Raw genomic sequence first — 17,206 nt, 5'->3', positions numbered from 1 at the left:
AGAGAGAGAGAGAGAGAGAGAGAGAGAGAGAGAGAGAGAAAGGAAGAGAAAGGAAGAAAGAAAGAAAGAAAGAAAGAAAGAGGGGAGATGCAGCAGGAGGTTCTTCCTAATGTTAGTCAGCATCTGCCTTCTTGCAACTTGAATCCATCCTGTCCTCCACTCTGGACCTGCAGAGAACACGCGACTTCCCCCACCTTTTATTCCAGGAAAAAAAGCACTGGGCGAGCTGGTTGTCACATCTTGATAGAAGTGTGCCAATGGTGCCATCACAAAACAGCACCCTACACCTACACACCCACACCCGATCCACGAAATCAGTCGCCCTCACCTGCGGCAGAGGAGGGCCATGATCCAAGGGTCACCAAAGTTCAAACGATGCCCCTCTTGACATTTTGCAACCTGAATCGCTACACCATTGAGGCAGCAGCTCCTGCCTTCATCTGACCCAGCCCAGGGGAGAACTTCCTAACCCTCTTGAGGTGCAAAAGGGGCGCATTCCCAACTCGGGGCCTCCTTGCACAGCCATCGGAGCAATGCAGAAACTCAACCTGGCAGACATCCCCTTTTCTGATCCTAGAATTGTTGGAAGGGAACTCCAAGAGTCATCTAGTCCAACCCCCCTGCAATACAATCATAGTGCAAGAATCCCTGGCAGATGGCCATCCCACCTGCATTAAAAAACTCCCAAAGTAGGAGACGGCGCTTACCGTCAGAAAGTTCTCCCTCATGTTGAGTCAGAATCTCCGTCCTTGTCACTTTTTATCCATCGCTTCAGGTCTCCCGCTGTGGAGCTGCAGAAAACAAGCTTGCTCCGTCTTCCCTGTGACAGCCCTTTAGGTATTTGAAGAAGGTTCTCATGTCACCTCTCAGTCTTTCTTCTCCAGGCTAAACATCCCCAACTCCCTCAACTGTTCCTCATTAGGCTGGGTCATAATGATCCCTTTCTCCCCCCCAGACACACTCACAAACTCCTTTCCCCTGTGGGATATGCCCTGCCATTGAAAGAAATCACATAAGAGGGGAGAAAAAGCTCTTGTAGAACCCAACACAGTTTATTGCTGCCATCTGCTGGACAGGTTAGAGTTCTTTATTCAACCCAGAGTTATTAACCGACAATGACACAATACTGCCAGGGTTGTGGATGAAACCCCTTAGGGAAACCCAAGAGGGGCCTCTCAAGTTCCCTCGCCACATCTCAGAATCGTAGAGCTGGAAGGGACCCCCAAGGGTCTTCTAGCCCAACCCCCTGTGACGCAGGAGTTGCAACGAAAGAATTCCAGATTCTTTTTCCATCCAGATGTTTCTGGATACCATCCCCATCGCCCTCTGCTGTTAGCTATGCTGGCTGGGGGCTGATGGGATCTGCGGAGTCGAGGAGCATCCTGAGGGCACCACGTTGGGGAAGTCTGGACTGCACTGGCCAGCAGTGACTCTCTGAGGTTTGAGATGTCATCGGAGATCAAACCTGGAACCTTCTGCATGCAAAGATGGTGACCTGCCAGGAAACTACCAAATGGGTTGAACAGGGCCAGATCCAGGGTTTTGCAGGGCGTTGGGTGATCCTACCCCCCCCCTTTGGTCCTCTTTTCGCCTCATCCTTGTTTTCCTTATTCCTGCTGCTCCCACTTGCTTGCTGGACAGAGAAGCAGCAAGAAAAAGTCAAATTGGTGAAATTAGCACTTTCTGAAATTGTACAAGAACCAAAATACACCCATCTTTTGAAACCCAAACTGATCTGAATTTTGCAATGCAGTTCTCCAACTGAAGAATATTTTACCACCCCCCCCCTCCAAAAAACAAAAAACACCCACAGAAGAAGCATCTATTAAGGGAAATGGTTCTTTCACATTAACATATTGTAGCAGGGAAATAACATGCAAGAATGCCTGGGGGAGGTTGGGGGAACCCCCAACCCAGGTATTTTAGTTTAATACAGCCTCCATTAGGAGGAATTCACATTAAAAGGCAAGGCAATTTCCATGAGGATTTTAAAGAAATAAAATAAAATGGCAAATTGCTGCAAGGAAAGCAGAGAACTAATTTAAGACTGAAGACACTGAGAAGAGTGGAATGGATTGATTGTTTCTCCCCATGCCAACTGCGGGGATGTGGGTCCTTGGAGGATCCCCAGGCCTGCCAACCCTTGCCCCCTGCCCCCTATTGGATTGAACCTCAAGGAAGGATCCCAGCAACCTGCAGTTTAGCACCAGTTTGAGGGCACCAGCAATGGCTCTCTGGGGTTTCAGACCAGCCCTGGCTGGAGATGCTGTTGGGGGTTGAACATGGGGCCTTCAGCCTGTTTTACTGCTGAGTTACAGCCTTTGTTCTAACTTCATGGTTCTCCATAAAGGGCTGATTTAACATAGGGACATAGGAAGGCAGTGGTTTCAGAGGATCAGCACTGGGAAATAGAAACATGTTGCCTGGGAACACCAAAGCATGCGGGAATCACAGAACTGCAGAGTTGGGAGGGACCCAGCGGTCATCTAGTCCAACCCCCTTCAGTACAGGAATCTCAGCAGATCCTGAGGTGTGCCTCCCTGCTAGGGACTGGTTGGATGCAGAGGAATGGGGGGAGGAACCAGCTGGATCACGGGGCATAATTAGCGAATGTTAATTCAGACCTCTTCTTCTTCTCTCTCTCTCTCTCCCTCTCCCCCTCTCTTTCTTTATCTCTCTCATTTCCTAATACAGTCAAACCTTGGTTCTTGAACGGCTCCGTTTTCGAACATTTCGGCTCCCAAACGCTGAAAACTGGGAAGTAAATGCTCTGGTTTACGAACATTTTTCAGAACCCGAACATCCAACGCGGCTTCTGCTTGAGTGCAAGAAGTGACCCATTGGAAGGTACGCCTCGGTTGTCAAACATTTCGGAAGTCAAACAGGCTTCCGGAATGGATTACGTTCGACAACCGAGGTTTGACTGTCAAGGGGAACCAGAGCAAGGGGCGGACGAGAAGTGGTAGCATTGGAAAGAGACAGGAGGCGGCTGGACTTCCACCCTTCACTCAGGAAGCAGCTGGAGAACCACTGGTTATTCACAGGAGCATGAAGACAGCGATGATGGCAGGTGCCAAAACAGCTCTGGCAACATGGTAGAAGAACAGGCTGGCAGCGGAAAGTCCTGCAAAAAAAGAGGGGGGGAGGAGAGTTGGGAGATGTTCCTGATTAAATGGAGGCAGGGATGTCCACCAACCTGGATGGCTTTAAAAGAGGATGGAACAAATTTACGGAGGAGGAGAGGGCTCTTGATGGCTCTGCTCTGCCTCCACAATTGGAGGCAGTGATGCTTCTGAATGCCAGTTGCTGTGAACCACAGGAGGGGAGAGTTGTTCTTGCACTCGGATCCTGCTTGAGGCACCTGGTTGACCACTGTGAGAACAGGAAGCTGGACTAGATGGGGAAACCACAACAGAAGGAAGAGTACCTGAAGGAGTGTCTCCACCCCCATCGTCCAGCCCGGACAACGGGGTCGAGCTTTGAGGGCCACCTGGCGGTTCCCTCCCTGCAAGAAGCCAAGTTACAGAGAACCAGGCAGAGGGCCTTTTCAGTAGTGGCTCCCGGCCTGTGGAACGCCCTCCCATCAGATGTCAAGGAAATAAACAACTACCAGACTTTGAGAAGACATCTGAAGGCAGCCCTGTTTAGGGAAGCTTTTAATGACTGAGGTTTTAATGTATTTTTAATCTTTTGTTGGAAGCCGCCCAGAGTGGCTGGGGTATAAGTAATAAATTATTATTATATATTATTGGGGGTGGGATGGGAGAGCACAACACCCCCAGAAGGAACATCTCAGTATTATCCCCCCACCCACCCACTGAACTTCAGAGGGTAGAGGGATGGCAATCAGGAAAAGCACCTCCCTCCCCCCCCCAGGAGATTTTAGCTCAGAGGCAGGCAGGGATGTGTGAGAAAAGGCTCTCCATCCAGGTAGCCACATCCCAACCCGTAAATACCTTCCCAGGGAGATGTGGCCACCTATGGCTTTTGGAATGAGCTGGTTCTAAATGAAATGAATAAATTAAAATAAACCTCACAGAAGCCCCCAGATGGCACATACATGCTTACTTGGCATGGCGGATATAATTACCTTTTTGCTTTCTCTCTCCAACAACCTCCCCGTGTTCCAGGGGTTAGGCAAATAATGACTTAAATGACTTCAAAAAGAATGGATGAATACCAAATAATGAATTACAATGAATAATGCAGGGGAACGGCTAAAAGGGTTCTGAAGAGGGAACATTTGCTCCGGCGCACTTCAGAAATGACGCCATAGTCTCAACCCAGCTGACAAATGCGCTATTCTCCAAAAAGGAAAATAATAATGTTAATTTGGCAAGTTTGGATTCCAGATGCTCCAACAGGATAGGATGATGATGATGATGATGATGATGATGATGATGATTTTGATGAGATGAGATATTTCTGTTTTTTAGCCTGTCTGCATATCAGCTCATATGGAGGTGCAGCCCAGGCTATGATTTGTAACTTGAATTGCACCAGACCTCAGCTCCTGGGCTAAACAACTTCAAGTTATAATGCAAAGCGACCCCAATTTATCCTCCCTCACCTCTTAGGGTTGATGGAAGTTGTAGTACAACAATATTCTGGTGGAATCAAAGGGTGCCCATCAGAGGGAGAGAGAGAACATAAGAATCAGGATCAGGCCCATGGCCCATCTAGCCCAGCATCATGCAGGAAACCTGCAAGCAGGATCCGAGCACCAGAGCAACTCTTCCAGCATTGGGTATTCAACTGCTTCCAACGGTGGAGGCAGAGCAGATTCATGGGGGCTGGCAGCCCTCTCCCCTGCCCCCTCCATCAATAGCCATCTCCTCCATTAATTTGTCCAATGCTCCTTTAAAGGTTGGTGGGCCTACCTGCCTCCTGTGGCAGAGAGTTCCACTGCTATTCCAATGTATAGTTAGCAAACAATTTAAACACATTGCTGGATTCCCCCAAAATACACCAGAGGCAATTAATATTTCATCTAGCAGAGCTTTAATGCTACTGAAGGCAAATGAGCATAATGGTCACAAATCCAATACATTCAGGATTGGCACAGTCCATAAGAAATCCAGTTGCAGCAGACTTAACTTAAACTTACAGTAACATAATAAGACTAAACCTTAACACTATATACAGAACACCACACCAGAAGGAAAGAGAGACAGAAAGTGAAGCCCAGGCTCCTTCTGGCCTTATTATTATAATCAGCATGACCTTGACAGAAAGAGATAATAGAACCAGTTTAAGCCAGCTGTACTCAGCTTCTCTGAAGGAATATACCAAACAAAAACCTTCTGCTTGCTTCTTTCACACTGAGAAGCTTCCAGAACCCTCTTGAATTAATTAGAATAGAATAGGAAAGATCAGTACATCAGATCAATACTTTTTGTGCTAAGAAATGCAAACTGACATTAACAATGTGCTGCTTGAAGAAGTCCTTCCTTTTATCTGTCCTAAATCTTCCAACCTCCTTCATGGATCAATGCCTTGTCGTGGCGAAGGGGCTTGAATAACTCAGAGAAGCTATGAGCTATGCCATGCAGGGCCACCCAAGGTAGACAGCTCATAGTGGAGAGTTTTGACTAAACGTGATCCACCTGGAGAAGGAACAGGCAAGCCATTCCAGTATCCCTGCCAAGAAAACTCCATGGACAGACAACAGGCATATAAAAGTTATGACGCTGGAAGATGAGCCCCTCAGGTCGGAAGGCGTCCAACATGCTACTGAGGAAGAGCGGAGGACAGGTACAAGTAGATTCAGAGCTGATGAAGCGGCTGGGTGAAAGCCGAAAGGTTGCTCAGTTGCGGATATGCCTGGAAGCGAAAGGAAAGTCCAATGCTGTAAAGAAAAATATTGCATAGGAACCTGGAATGTAAGAACCATGAACCTTGGTAAGCTGGATGTGGTCAAAAATGAGATGGCAAGAATAAATAAAAATAAATAAGAACTCCCAGAAGTGCAAGCTGGATTTTGAAAGGGCAGAAGAACCAGAAACCAAATTGCAAACATGTGCTGGATTATGGAGAAAGCTAGAGAGTTCCAGGAAAACATCTACTTCTGCTTCATTGACTATGCAAAAGCCTTTGACTGTGTCGACCACAGAAAACTATGGCAAGTTCTTAAAGAAATGGGAGTGCCTGATCATCTCATCTGTCTTGCTGCTTATTTAACTTATATGCAGAATTCATCATGTGAAAGGCTGGACTGGATGAATCCCAAGGCCGAATTAAGATTGCCGGAAGAAATATCAACAACCTCAGATATGCGGATGACACAACCTTGATGGCTGAAAGTGAGGAGGAATTAAAGAACCTTTTAATGAGGGTGAAAGAGGAGAGCGCAAAATATGGTCTGAAGCTCAACATCAAAAAAACTAAGATCATGGCCACTGGTCCCGTCACCTCCTGGCAAATAGAAGGGGAAGAAATGGAGGCAGTGAGAGATTTTACTTTCTTGGGTTTCATGATCACTGCAGATGGTGACAGTAGTCATGAAATTAAAAGACGCCTGCTTCTTGGGAGAAAAGCAATGACAAACCTAGACAGCATCTTAAAAAGCAGAGACATCACCTTGCCGACAAAGGTCACTATAGTTAAAGCTATGGTTTTCCCAATAGTGATGTATGGAAGTGAGAGCTGGACCATAAAGAAGGCTGATTGCTTTTGAATTCTGGTGCTGGAGGAGACTCTTGAGAGTCCCATGGACTGCAAGAAGATCAAACCTATCCATTCTGAAGGAAATCAGCCCTGAGTGCTCACTGGAAGGACAGATCGTGAAGCTGAGGCTCCAATACTTTGGCCACCTCATGAGAAGAGAAGACTCCCTGGAAAAGACCCTGATGTTGGGAAAGATGGAGGGCACAAGGAGAAGGGGACGACAGAGGATGAAATGGTTGGACAGTGTTCTTGAAGCCACCAACATGAGTCTGACCAAACTGCAGGAGGCAGTGCAAGACAGGAGTGCTTGGCGTGCTCTGGTCCAAGGGGTCACGAAGAGTCGGACATGACTAAGCAACTAAACAACAAATATTCTAACATCCAGCTTCATCAGGTGCCCATAAACTATGAGAGAGGGATAAAAGCTTTTCTCTGCCCACTTTCTCAAGTCTATGCCTCGTTTTATTCACCTCCCCTTCCCTCTAATCTAAAAAGCCCCAAACGCTGCGACCATTGCTAACAGGGGAGATGCTCCATCCCGTTGACCTTTCTGCTTGCCCTTTTCTGAACCTTCCCCAACTCTGAAACTCCCTTTCAGAGGTGACCTCCTGTCCTTTCTATCAGGGTGTCGGTCTTTGGTCTTTTGAACCACTGCAATATTGAGTGGTAGGACCTGATGGCAATAAATCGAAATATTACTCACCTGCAGCGGCAGATGTTGGGCACGATGCATAGGGGAAGACTTCCCAAGCTTTCAGGGTCCCCAAGGCCTGCGCAGAGCAGGTGTAAGAGTCATCTTTGCTCTTGGCGCTCAAGGTGAGGTGCAGCCGGGCGTTGTCAGAAGCCGTGTCCCCCGTTTTTGTATTCTTCCAGGAGTAGGCCACCCGAGCTTTGGCTCCAGCTCCGGCCTCACACAGCAAATTGAGGTTGCAGGAACTGTTGGCCAGCCTTTCTCCCGTGATGTTGATGTCTGAAATGGGAGGGGGGGGCAAGGGTGAAGAAATCACAGCCATCTTCCAGTCTCGGAAGGTGGAGCCAGCTTGCGACCTGCTGCTCCAGAGGGCCTAAACCAACGGATTCAAATCGCAAGAAAGGAGATCCAGAGTAAACATTGGGAAGTTTCTGGTGCCAAGAGCTGCTCGACCATGGAATGGACTCCATGGGAAGATGGCAGACTCTCCTTCCTTCAACAGGTGGGTCAGGAGGACTCAGAGACAGGTCTCAGCCTGATCCAAGGTGGGCCCTGCCAAGGTCTGGTAAAAGGCTTAAGGAAATGGGTCCCCAGGTGCATGTTAGCTGAAAAGGGGGTCCTGCGGGGGTAACATCACTGTAGCAGTCAAGTTCAACATTTCCTGTTTGCCCAGAGTGGACACGCAGGGGGATGTTACTCTAGCCAGTATAACTTCCTGTGACACCTGGTCTGGAGCATCCTCCCCTTGCGTGTGAACAGGTAGATGGGCGTGACTCTGGGACACCCCATAAAAGGACCGGTCACACAGCCCTCTACTCTCTCTTGAGAGCCTTCTCCTTCTCTGGATGCTTTTGCTGTCTGCTGGCTCTCAGCCAGCAGCACATGGGCTCATTCCTAACAAGAGGATGAATCCACACCTTTCTCTGTATCTGTAAGTAGGATCATACTGAATGTAAGTAAACATTGTTACTTTTAAGGGAAGACTGTTGTGTCTTTATTCTTTTTAAGAGAGAATAGAAGGTGAATTTGCCAGGAACAACCCAATCTGGACAAGCCAGACTGGATTGCTAAACTCAAGAGATTCAAATGAATCTACCAACTAGCTCCCTGCTATATAGTGGGGAATGTACTCTGCTACTGACTCACTAGCGTGAGTGAGGAAGGATAATATATAATCAATATATCCTCTCCTATTATCCACAACATTCCCACAAGTCCTGGGTCTGGATAGGGTGAAGACAGCTCGCTGAGAGTGGCCACTAGCCACTTTCCAAAATTTCAGGCAGGAGTCTTTTCCCCAAGATGCCATAGAGGAGGGAACCTGGAACCTTCTGCATGTGAAGTGCCTGCTCTACCACTGAACTGCAGCCTGACTCCGAGGACATTTTTAACTCTTTCTTTGCCAGGGTTACATATGTTCTTACAAAGCAAGCAACCGGGTCCCACCCTCCCTTTGCTTCAAAGTTTGACGGTTGCATCTAGCAAATAAGATCTGCTGAAGAAGGATAATTTTAACTGTGTTGCAACATTAAAAACTAAAACTAAAAGCAGCCACCCAACATTCTTCCCTTCTTGAGTTGACGCTGCAACTTCTCGGTTGAGGAACTGACAATTTATTGGAAAACTCCTGAACTTAGAAGCTGCCAGACACGGCTTTGATTAGTCACAGAATTGTAGAGTTTCCAAGGGTCATGTAGTCTAACTTCCTGCAATGCAGCGATCACTGCTAAAGCATCCTTGCCAGACAGCCACCCGATGGAGAGCCTGCCCTGCGAGGGAACGTTGCAACATTTCGGACTTTAGAGAAAAGGTGACATCATGATGGAAGTTTATAAAATGGCTCCTGACACAGAGAAAGTGGAGAGATAATTTTTCTTCCTTCCTCTCTCCTAACACCAGAACTCCTGGACCAGTGGCAGACCTTGTGCTCTCAAATTTCACCGGTGCCCTGGGCAACACCGACATTTGGCGCTCCCCCCTCTGCCCTCTCCCCGGGGCTCTGCGCCCAGTGCGACCGAATTGGTCTTGCTCGCCTAAATCCACCTCTGCCCCGAAATCCAGTGACGCTGAATGTTGAAAGATTCAGGACAGATAAAATAAAATTCTCCTTCATGCATCGCATAGCTAAACTATAAAACTCCCTGCCGCCAGAGATGGTGATGGTCACCTCTTGGATGGATTTCAAAGAGGAATTGGACAAATTCATGGAGGAGGAGAGGGCTGTGGAGGACTACTGGCCACAGTCGGAGGCAGCCATGCTTCTGAATGCTAGGGGCTGGAAACCACAGGAGGGGAGAGGGCTCTTGTGTTCGAATCCTGCGTGCAGGTTTCCCCACAGGCATCTCCAGGAGGCTGTTCTTATGTAGGACATAGCACTGACACCAAATTGGAAGACAATTTGGTCCACACAAGGCAAGTTTTTTTTTGGGGGGGGGGTGTTTCTTGGTCTTTTGCTCAAGAACAGACTAAACACAATCAGTTGGTGAAATGACCAGCTTGTACTTGGCTTTCACGATTAAATGCACCCAGGAAAATACTGTAGGACATCCCCCTCCACCTGTCAGGGATTCTCTTGCTGAGATTCCAGCATTGCAGGGGGTTGGACTAGATGACCCTTCTTTGAGCTGATAGCCTGTGCCCTTTGGCTAATTAAGTTCAAATTCCCTGCCCTGAACTAAGGCCACAGCCCTGCTGTCACGGTGGCCGGAGAAGGCTACTTCAGAGTAACGACTCTACACAGCTCTGCATTTTATCTTTTATTGGTGCTGAGTATTTACAGTGCTAATGGCAGTGCTATTTACAAAGACACATCTGTTCAGCTTGAATCAGAACCTCCAAGTGGCTTTTGGCGCGTCTTGCGCCAGCATAACAACTTGGGGAGACCCATCCTCTTCCCCCGACGCTTTCTGCGAAGTTCCGGAGTTGGGGGGACTGGTCTGCCCCCCTTCCTTCCTCCTTCCTGTCCCACCTGGGACGATGGCTCTTCTACCCTGCCAGAGCCTTGGACACCACTTCCTGTTTCCCCACTTGAGCTGGAGCTTTCCCTCCTTTCAGCCTCGCTCGGGGCTGGGCTGGAACTCAGGAGGGGAGGGGCTTCGCGATATCCCTTGCCCCTCATACCTACCATACATTTATGAACCTATCTGCTATAGTATTTTAACTCTTGTATGTTTTAAAGTATTGCTGTGGGTTTTTTTCTTGATTTTCTTGTCATTTTTTAATAATCAAGTGGTGTACATATGAAATAATGAAATAAATAAATATTTCTAGCTCATTCAAAGTGCATAACTTCCTGCCCCAAGAATCCTGGGAACTGTAGTTCATTAAATGTACTAGGAACTGCAACTGTGATTCCCAGGATTCTTGGGGGCGGGTGCTTTAAATGTGCATGGGAGACACTTGAATTGGCAGTTCTTAGAAGTTACTTACGGAAGACGAAGAGCGTGTAGCGATTCAGCATGGTGGAGCCCTCCGGGGTGAACATCGAAACCTCATAGCTTCCTCCGTCTTCCAAGGTGAGGTTTTGGATTTGGAAGGCAGGCTCCTCCTCCAGGAAGGACACCCTTTCGGAATATCTGGGGTCGAGGACCGTGAGGGGCTTCCCTTGCTCCCACATAGCAACGGCCTTGCTGGGCGGGCCGAGGGACCTCAATTTGAGACCCGAGAAAGTGGTCCCTTTTGGAACCACAACAGGAAGATTGACCGAGTGCCCCACACCTTTGGGGTCTAATTCAGCGTGGGTCGCTGTAGGACTGTCTGCACCTGGGAGGGAAGAGAGAGAAGACAGAAGAAAGTGAATTGGGAGAGGATGAGATTCATGCACCATCAATAGGAAACAGGTAGAGACAATGACCAGTGTTTCAGCAACCTGGGTTTTTTGGGGGGGGCAGTGAGGGTTGGACATTAGATAGACATGCAAAGCAACTGAGGGAGGAGGCACATGAGCTGATAAGCCAATTCAAAATGGGGAGGAGTTGGGGGAAAACCTAGGGGGCACAGTCAAGCCCCCCATCTCCTCACACCCCTTTCATAGAATGGTTGAATCATAGAGTTGGAAGGGACTATGCGGGTCTTCTGGTCCAAATCCCAGCAATGCAGGAATCACAACTAAAGCATCCATGTGATGACAGACAGCCGTCCACCCTCTGCTTAGAAACCTCCAAGGAAGGAGAGCCCACCACCCATGAGGGAATCCGTTCCACTGTTGAACAGCTCCTGTCGTCAGAATTTTCTTCCTAATGTTTAATCGGAATCTCCTGCCTTGCTATTTGAATCTCTTGGTTTGGGTCCTGCCTTCTGGAGAGAACAAGCCTGCTTCAATTTCCATGGGGCAGCCCTTGAGATATTTGAAGATGGCTATCCTATCTCGTCTCAGTCTGCTCTCCTGCAGGCAGGGGCGTCTTACCCATAGAGGCTAGTGGTGTGGGGCGCCAGGGTGCCAAGTTCTGGAGGGCGCCAGGGAAGAGGCAGAGGCTGGACGTGCCGCCTTCTGGCATCAGCTCACCGCCCTCACCCGCCATGCCACGCTGAAGCAGTGCTGCGCCCAGAGCCTCCGTCTGCTGTGGCCACTGCGGCACGAAGCGGCCAGCTGAGCCGGGAGGCGCCACGTCCAGCCTCCGCCTCTTCCCCGCCAAAGGAGCCGCCCTCCAGCCGCTGCCCGCCTCCTTCAGCCTCACTGGCAGCGCCATCCTCCCTAAAAAACTCTGGGAAACTGTGTGTGTGTGTGCTCAAGGGAGCTTTGCACCACAGCACCAGACAGGCCTAAGATGGCCCTGTCTGCAGGCTAAGCATCCCCAACTCCCTCAACTATCCCTTGTGGGTGTGTCCATTAATTGTACCCATCAGGAAATGTATAAACAGTACAAACCAGAAACCACACAGAATATCAGATTGGATTGTGCATTCTAAGGACAGGGCCGGCCTGCTTCATGCCCTCCAACATTCCTCAGATGAAAATAGGGACTTTTCTCACTCCCCCCCCATGACCCACCTTGGCCCCTGTTTTTTGTCCCCCTCCCCTCTCCCCACTTTCCCTTTCTTCCCGCCTGTCCATTTCCTTGCACGTCATGTGGAGCTGGATTTGGGCGAGGGCAGCCTCTCTCCAGCAGCCTGGCGGCAGCGGCCAAAAAAAGGGCGGGATCAAATCAGAAGGCGGGGTGGCTTTCGTAATTCTGGGACTGCCCTTGGAAAATCAGGACACTTGACGCATCTGCTGCTTGTATAAAATAATCCTAACCTGCCATCCTGCACATAGGCAGGACTCTCATGAATGGAGGATAGCATCAACGGCTTTGCAATAAACAAAATCTGCCCTTATTCCCTTATGGGGTACACAAGAGTCCTTTTTAGGTTCTCCATTGGTAGTGGCACCCGCCCTGTGGAACGCCATCCCATCAGAGGTCGGAGAGATAAACAACTACCTGACATTTAGAAAATACCTAAAGGCAGCCCTGTTTGGGGAAGTTTTTAATCTGTGATATTTTAATGTATTTTAATGTGTGTTGGAAGCTGCCCAGAGTGGTGGTGGGGACCCGGCCAGATGGGCGGGGTATAAATAAAAATTATTATTATTATTATTATTATTATTATTATTATTATTATTATATTGGTAGGAGAAAATAACAGATGCCAACAGAGAATATTGAGACGCAAAACAGCTAATAAGCTTGATCTTTATTGACTGTTGCAACAGGGTGTTCTCTCTCTGCTTGACAATAAGTGCTGGAAATGTAAAGCAGTGGAAGGAACATTTTACCACATGTGATGGACTTGCCCCAAAATAAAAGACTTCTGGGAAAAGATTTATAATTAATTGAAGAAAGTGTTTAGAAACACTTTTATAAAGAAACCAGAGGCCTTTTTATTGGGAATAGTCGGGAAAGAAATACCAAAAAAAGATGTCACATTCTTTTTATATGCCACAACAGCAGCGAGAATTTTGATAGCAAAGAATTGGAAGACGTAAGAAATACCAATGGTGGAAGAGTGGCAGATGAAAATGCTGGAATACATGGAACACTAGCTGATCTGACCAGGAGGCTTCGTGACCAGGGAGAAAAATCGGTGGAAGAAGATTGGAATAGTTCTAAAGTTTATTTGAAGAAATATAGTACTGTAATTAATTAGTGAGAAATGGATCTTGAAATACAAGTAATGCTGTAGCTTAGGAAGTGGATTTGAGATAAAGGAAAATATGAAAATATGATAGAAAATGCTTAGTTTAGAATTAAGTATAAGTATGTTAAGATGTTAAGTCTATGAAATTTTGTATTTTCTTTTTGTTGTTGTTATTGTTTATTGGGTTTTGTTATTTGTTGTGTTTTGTTCTTAATAGATTTTTTAAAAAAAATAATAAAAAAATTGAAGAAGAAAAGTTATGCTTCTCTCGAAATGCCACTGGCTGACACAATACTTCTTGAGCAATTAATGGGGATGACCTTGCTTGTTTTACAGGCACACACCCAAACCCCATTGCCAAATCTTTCCGGATCAGTTCCTCTTACTCCTAAAGCAACCATTAGGAACATCTCCTCAGAATCCAGGTTGAATCCACCAAGAAGAACCCAGAAGCTGGATCAGGCCCAAGGGGGCCAATCAAAGTCAGCATCCTGTTCTTATGGTGGCCATGCAAAAGGCCTTAAGACCTAGAAATCTTGATAGACAGCCTCTGGACCTAGAGGTTCCACCAGGACAGAGGAAGGGTCCCAGCCAGTGCAGCCTCCTTGCTTCGCAGTGGCCAAATGCCACTCAGAACCTAGGAATTGAGATAGACTGCCTCTGAACTTGGAGTTTCCATAAGAATGTTGTAAGACCCCAGCTGCTGGATCAGGCTGATGGGGGCTCACCCAGCCCAGCCTCCTATCCTCACGGTGGCCAAGTAAATGCCCAAAGGGGAAGCCAGCAAGGAGAGCCTCATTGAGCACAAAGGCAGCACTTCCTGCATCATTCAGAGGCATTGACTGCCTCCAGCACTGGGAGTAATGTAACCTGTTGATACTCTGCAGGTAACAAAGCCACAGTTTCCCCAGGAGTTATACATCCCGATAATGCAGTGGGCATGAGCATCATAAGGCCAGAACCTCAAATTGCAGCTTTTCCGTCAAGCTACAGGCAAAGGCGGGAGATAAGACCCTGGGGAACCAGCAACCCTGGTTCTCCTCCCACCCCCAAAATCTTCCCGTTCTAGTCTGCTGCTACAACAACTCTCTGGGGCCGGGGCTGTTTGCATAGCAGGGTGATTCACAGTGACAAAAGGGCCCCAGCACCTTCTGGACTCACAAGCCCACCTAATTCCACCTCTGGGCAGGATTTCTGTGATTTTTGCATTGCAGGGGGTTGGACTGGGTGGCCAATTGGGTCTCATCCATCTCTACAGTTCTATGATTCTATGGAACGTGCGCTTAAAAATCAAAACCAAAAGCCAACAACTCATTGCGCCCTTCAGCACCCCATAATTACCAGACATTTGTTTTCAACACTTCTGAGAAAATGTCCTGCCCATAATTCTGTGGTTGCAATTAACCAGCCATGATTTCATCCTTTTTGTTAACTGCTTGTCAGAAGGGGTTGGTTTTTTTGTTTTGTTTGGCACCTTGAGCTCTTTGGAGAAAAGGTGAGGTATAAATGGAATATCATAGTTTACCCTCACCCAACAAATACACCTTTAAAAGGAAATTACCTTTTTCCCGGTTGTGGAATGAACAAATGCCTATTGGGAAGATGGTTAAACACCCTGTGAGCAAATCTGCCTGAAGCTCATTGTCAAATAATCTCTCTCAAAACAACCTGGAATATTTCCTCAATAAAGACTGGATATTGTGTGAGCAACTCAGGATAAATGTGGAGTAAGCAGGGAGCCCTATTCCTCCGCACACAAAAGGGTTCAGGCAAGAAAAGGCAAGGGCATTGCATTATGGCACACACACACAGAGGGAGTTTAACTGAGAGTCACCTGGATTTTACTCACTTGTAGCTTGGAAGGTGAAGAGGAGGAGGAGGAGGAGGAAGGCAACAGCTGGATCCATGTCAAGGTGGAGAGATCAGCCCAAAGGAAAATGTGAGGAGCCTGGGCAGCTCAGAGGGACACCCGCTTCTCCTTCCCTTTTCTTGCAATTTGGCCAAACCAAGGATGGGGAGAGACTTCCTTCTGCCCGCCCATCTTGTAGGCTTGGCCATCGGATGACACCCAGGGTGGACCCTGGGGTCATGTGACTAGGCCCCATGCACACAGTAGCCAGAGACCTCCCTCTGGGTTTAGGAAACACACACACAAACCCTCAAGGCACAAGAGGAACGTCCTTGCCATTTCTGCTTGATGGAGGATTAGGTGTGCAAGCTTTTGGATCCACCAGGACGGTGGGAGAAGCAAGGCCGTCTTGGGGGATTAATGCTGTGAGCCCCTCCATCATAAGGGCAGATTTCATACTGTATATGTGTAAACAGACCATCTATCACAAAGACGCCACAATATCTGCGGTGCTTCATTCCAAGGAAACCAAACTCTGGCTAAGCGCTTGAAATCTCACTTTGCTCCGAGATTGGGGTGCCATGCAACATTATGCTTCTGTTTATGACATATAACTGCTGAGTCAATTTCACTTGAGTCTGGTGCCCTGGAATAAAGTCTATAATGAGCTGGTTCAAATATCTATAGAATCACACTGGAGAGACCTATCAGGCGTAAGCATGGACCAATGGTACCAAATAGTATGGGAAACAGCCTTATTAGAAAAAACTAATCAACAAACTGAAACTGACACAGGGACAAATGGAGGACGCCTTCACGCCTTTATCACATACACAGCCCAACAAGACAATGACAAGAATCAACCAATACCATACAAATCAATATGGCTTGCGTGATCCAAAACACCCACCCAACTCACACATGAAAACAAAATTCACCACAGCCAATCCCAAACAAGCAACCACACCCTAGGGCAGGCATAGGCAAACTCGGGCCTCCAGATGTTTTGGGACTACAACTTCCATCATCTGTAGCTGACAGGACCAGTGGTCAGGGATGATGGGAGTTGTAGTCCCAAAACATCTGGAGGGCCGAGTTTGCCTATGCCTGCCCTAGGCCAACCCCAACCTCTCTCACCACCAAAGGAACACAAGCGAATAGCAAAGAGAACCAGCATAAGCGACGCTGACACAACCCCCCCATACATTAAGTAAAATAGAAACATTGCCACACACCCCGACCCCCTCCACCTCTTTGCCCCCTTTTCTTCCTAATGTAACACTAATGTCTCAACAAATGAAACTGATCTGTAGAAACTGTAGCTTGAAAAAAGAGACATGGCACATACTTTTGTAAACCAATAAATCTTTAATAAAAATATGTTAAACAACAACAAAAATCTATAGAATCCCTTTGAAGTACTGTATCCGTATTTCAACAGGAACCCAGCTAAGCTTCCTTCCACTCAGTCACACAATTGGTCCACCCAGCTGAGGGCTGCTGTCTACATGGACGGGCAGCAGTTGTCCAAGTTTTTAGACCCATTCCCAGCCCTGCCTGGAGACCCCCCCAAGATTGAACCAGGGACCTCCAGAAGGCAGGAGATTTGCTCCTCCCCAGCCTTGCCCCTCTGCTGCATCTGCATTGACCCCTGCCTGGCCCCTTTGCTTCTCCAGCCCTGGCTTGAGACACAGGCTCAAGGAAGCCCAAATCTTTCAATTCCCCCCTTTCACCCTAATCAGCAGAAAAAAAGGAACTGCAAGAGGGGAGAATCACGGGATCCAGAATCAGGGCTTTTTAAAGGGTTTTTTAGGGTCAGCAGGAAAAGGAGTCAGAGAGGAACTGGACGTGGGTAGCAAATGTTATCATGAGGGCCAGAATCA

The 17,206-nt window shown here is 47.7% G+C and overlaps 1 protein-coding gene across 2 annotated transcripts; it reads right to left on the bottom strand.

Annotated features, from left to right (window-relative positions):
- Positions 1 to 202: 202 nt before the first annotated feature.
- Positions 203 to 15,478, bottom strand: LOC118076073 (SLAM family member 9). 2 transcript variants are annotated; one of them, XM_035098599.2, is made up of 4 exons: positions 11,763 to 11,900; positions 10,787 to 11,119; positions 7,370 to 7,636; positions 203 to 3,124 (listed from the first exon to the last, which is right to left on the bottom strand). In XM_035098599.2, the coding sequence occupies exons 1-4, from the start codon at positions 11,875 to 11,877 to the stop codon at positions 3,039 to 3,041; spliced, it is 801 nt and encodes a 266-aa protein (XP_034954490.1). In that variant the 5' UTR covers positions 11,878 to 11,900; the 3' UTR covers positions 203 to 3,038. The 2 variants fall into 2 exon arrangements, with proteins under 2 accessions (XP_034954490.1, XP_034954491.1); XM_035098600.2 differs by lacking the exon at positions 11,763 to 11,900 and adding an exon at positions 15,324 to 15,478 and having other exon boundaries at positions 204 to 3,124.
- Between the last annotated feature and the right edge of the window lie 1,728 nt (positions 15,479 to 17,206).

This window comes from Zootoca vivipara, chromosome 17, assembly GCF_963506605.1.
Source record: "Zootoca vivipara chromosome 17, rZooViv1.1, whole genome shotgun sequence".
Classification (NCBI taxonomy): domain Eukaryota; kingdom Metazoa; phylum Chordata; class Lepidosauria; order Squamata; family Lacertidae; genus Zootoca; species Zootoca vivipara.
This window is presented reverse-complemented; position numbering and strand designations above follow the sequence as displayed.

What these genes read in the sequence shown, in the direction of transcription:
- LOC118076073 (XM_035098599.2), bottom strand. Translation starts at nt 11,877, where the DNA reads ATGGCGGGTGAGGGCGGTGAGCTGATGCCAGAAGGCGGCACGTCCAGC. An exon ending in CACACCACTAGCCTCTATGG is followed by an intron (nt 11,120 to 11,762) that starts GTAAGACGCCCC and finishes CTTCCCTCCCAG; the next exon opens with GTGCAGACAGTCCTACAGCG. An exon ending in CTACACGCTCTTCGTCTTCC is followed by an intron (nt 7,637 to 10,786) that starts GTAAGTAACTTC and finishes CTCCCATTTCAG; the next exon opens with ACATCAACATCACGGGAGAA.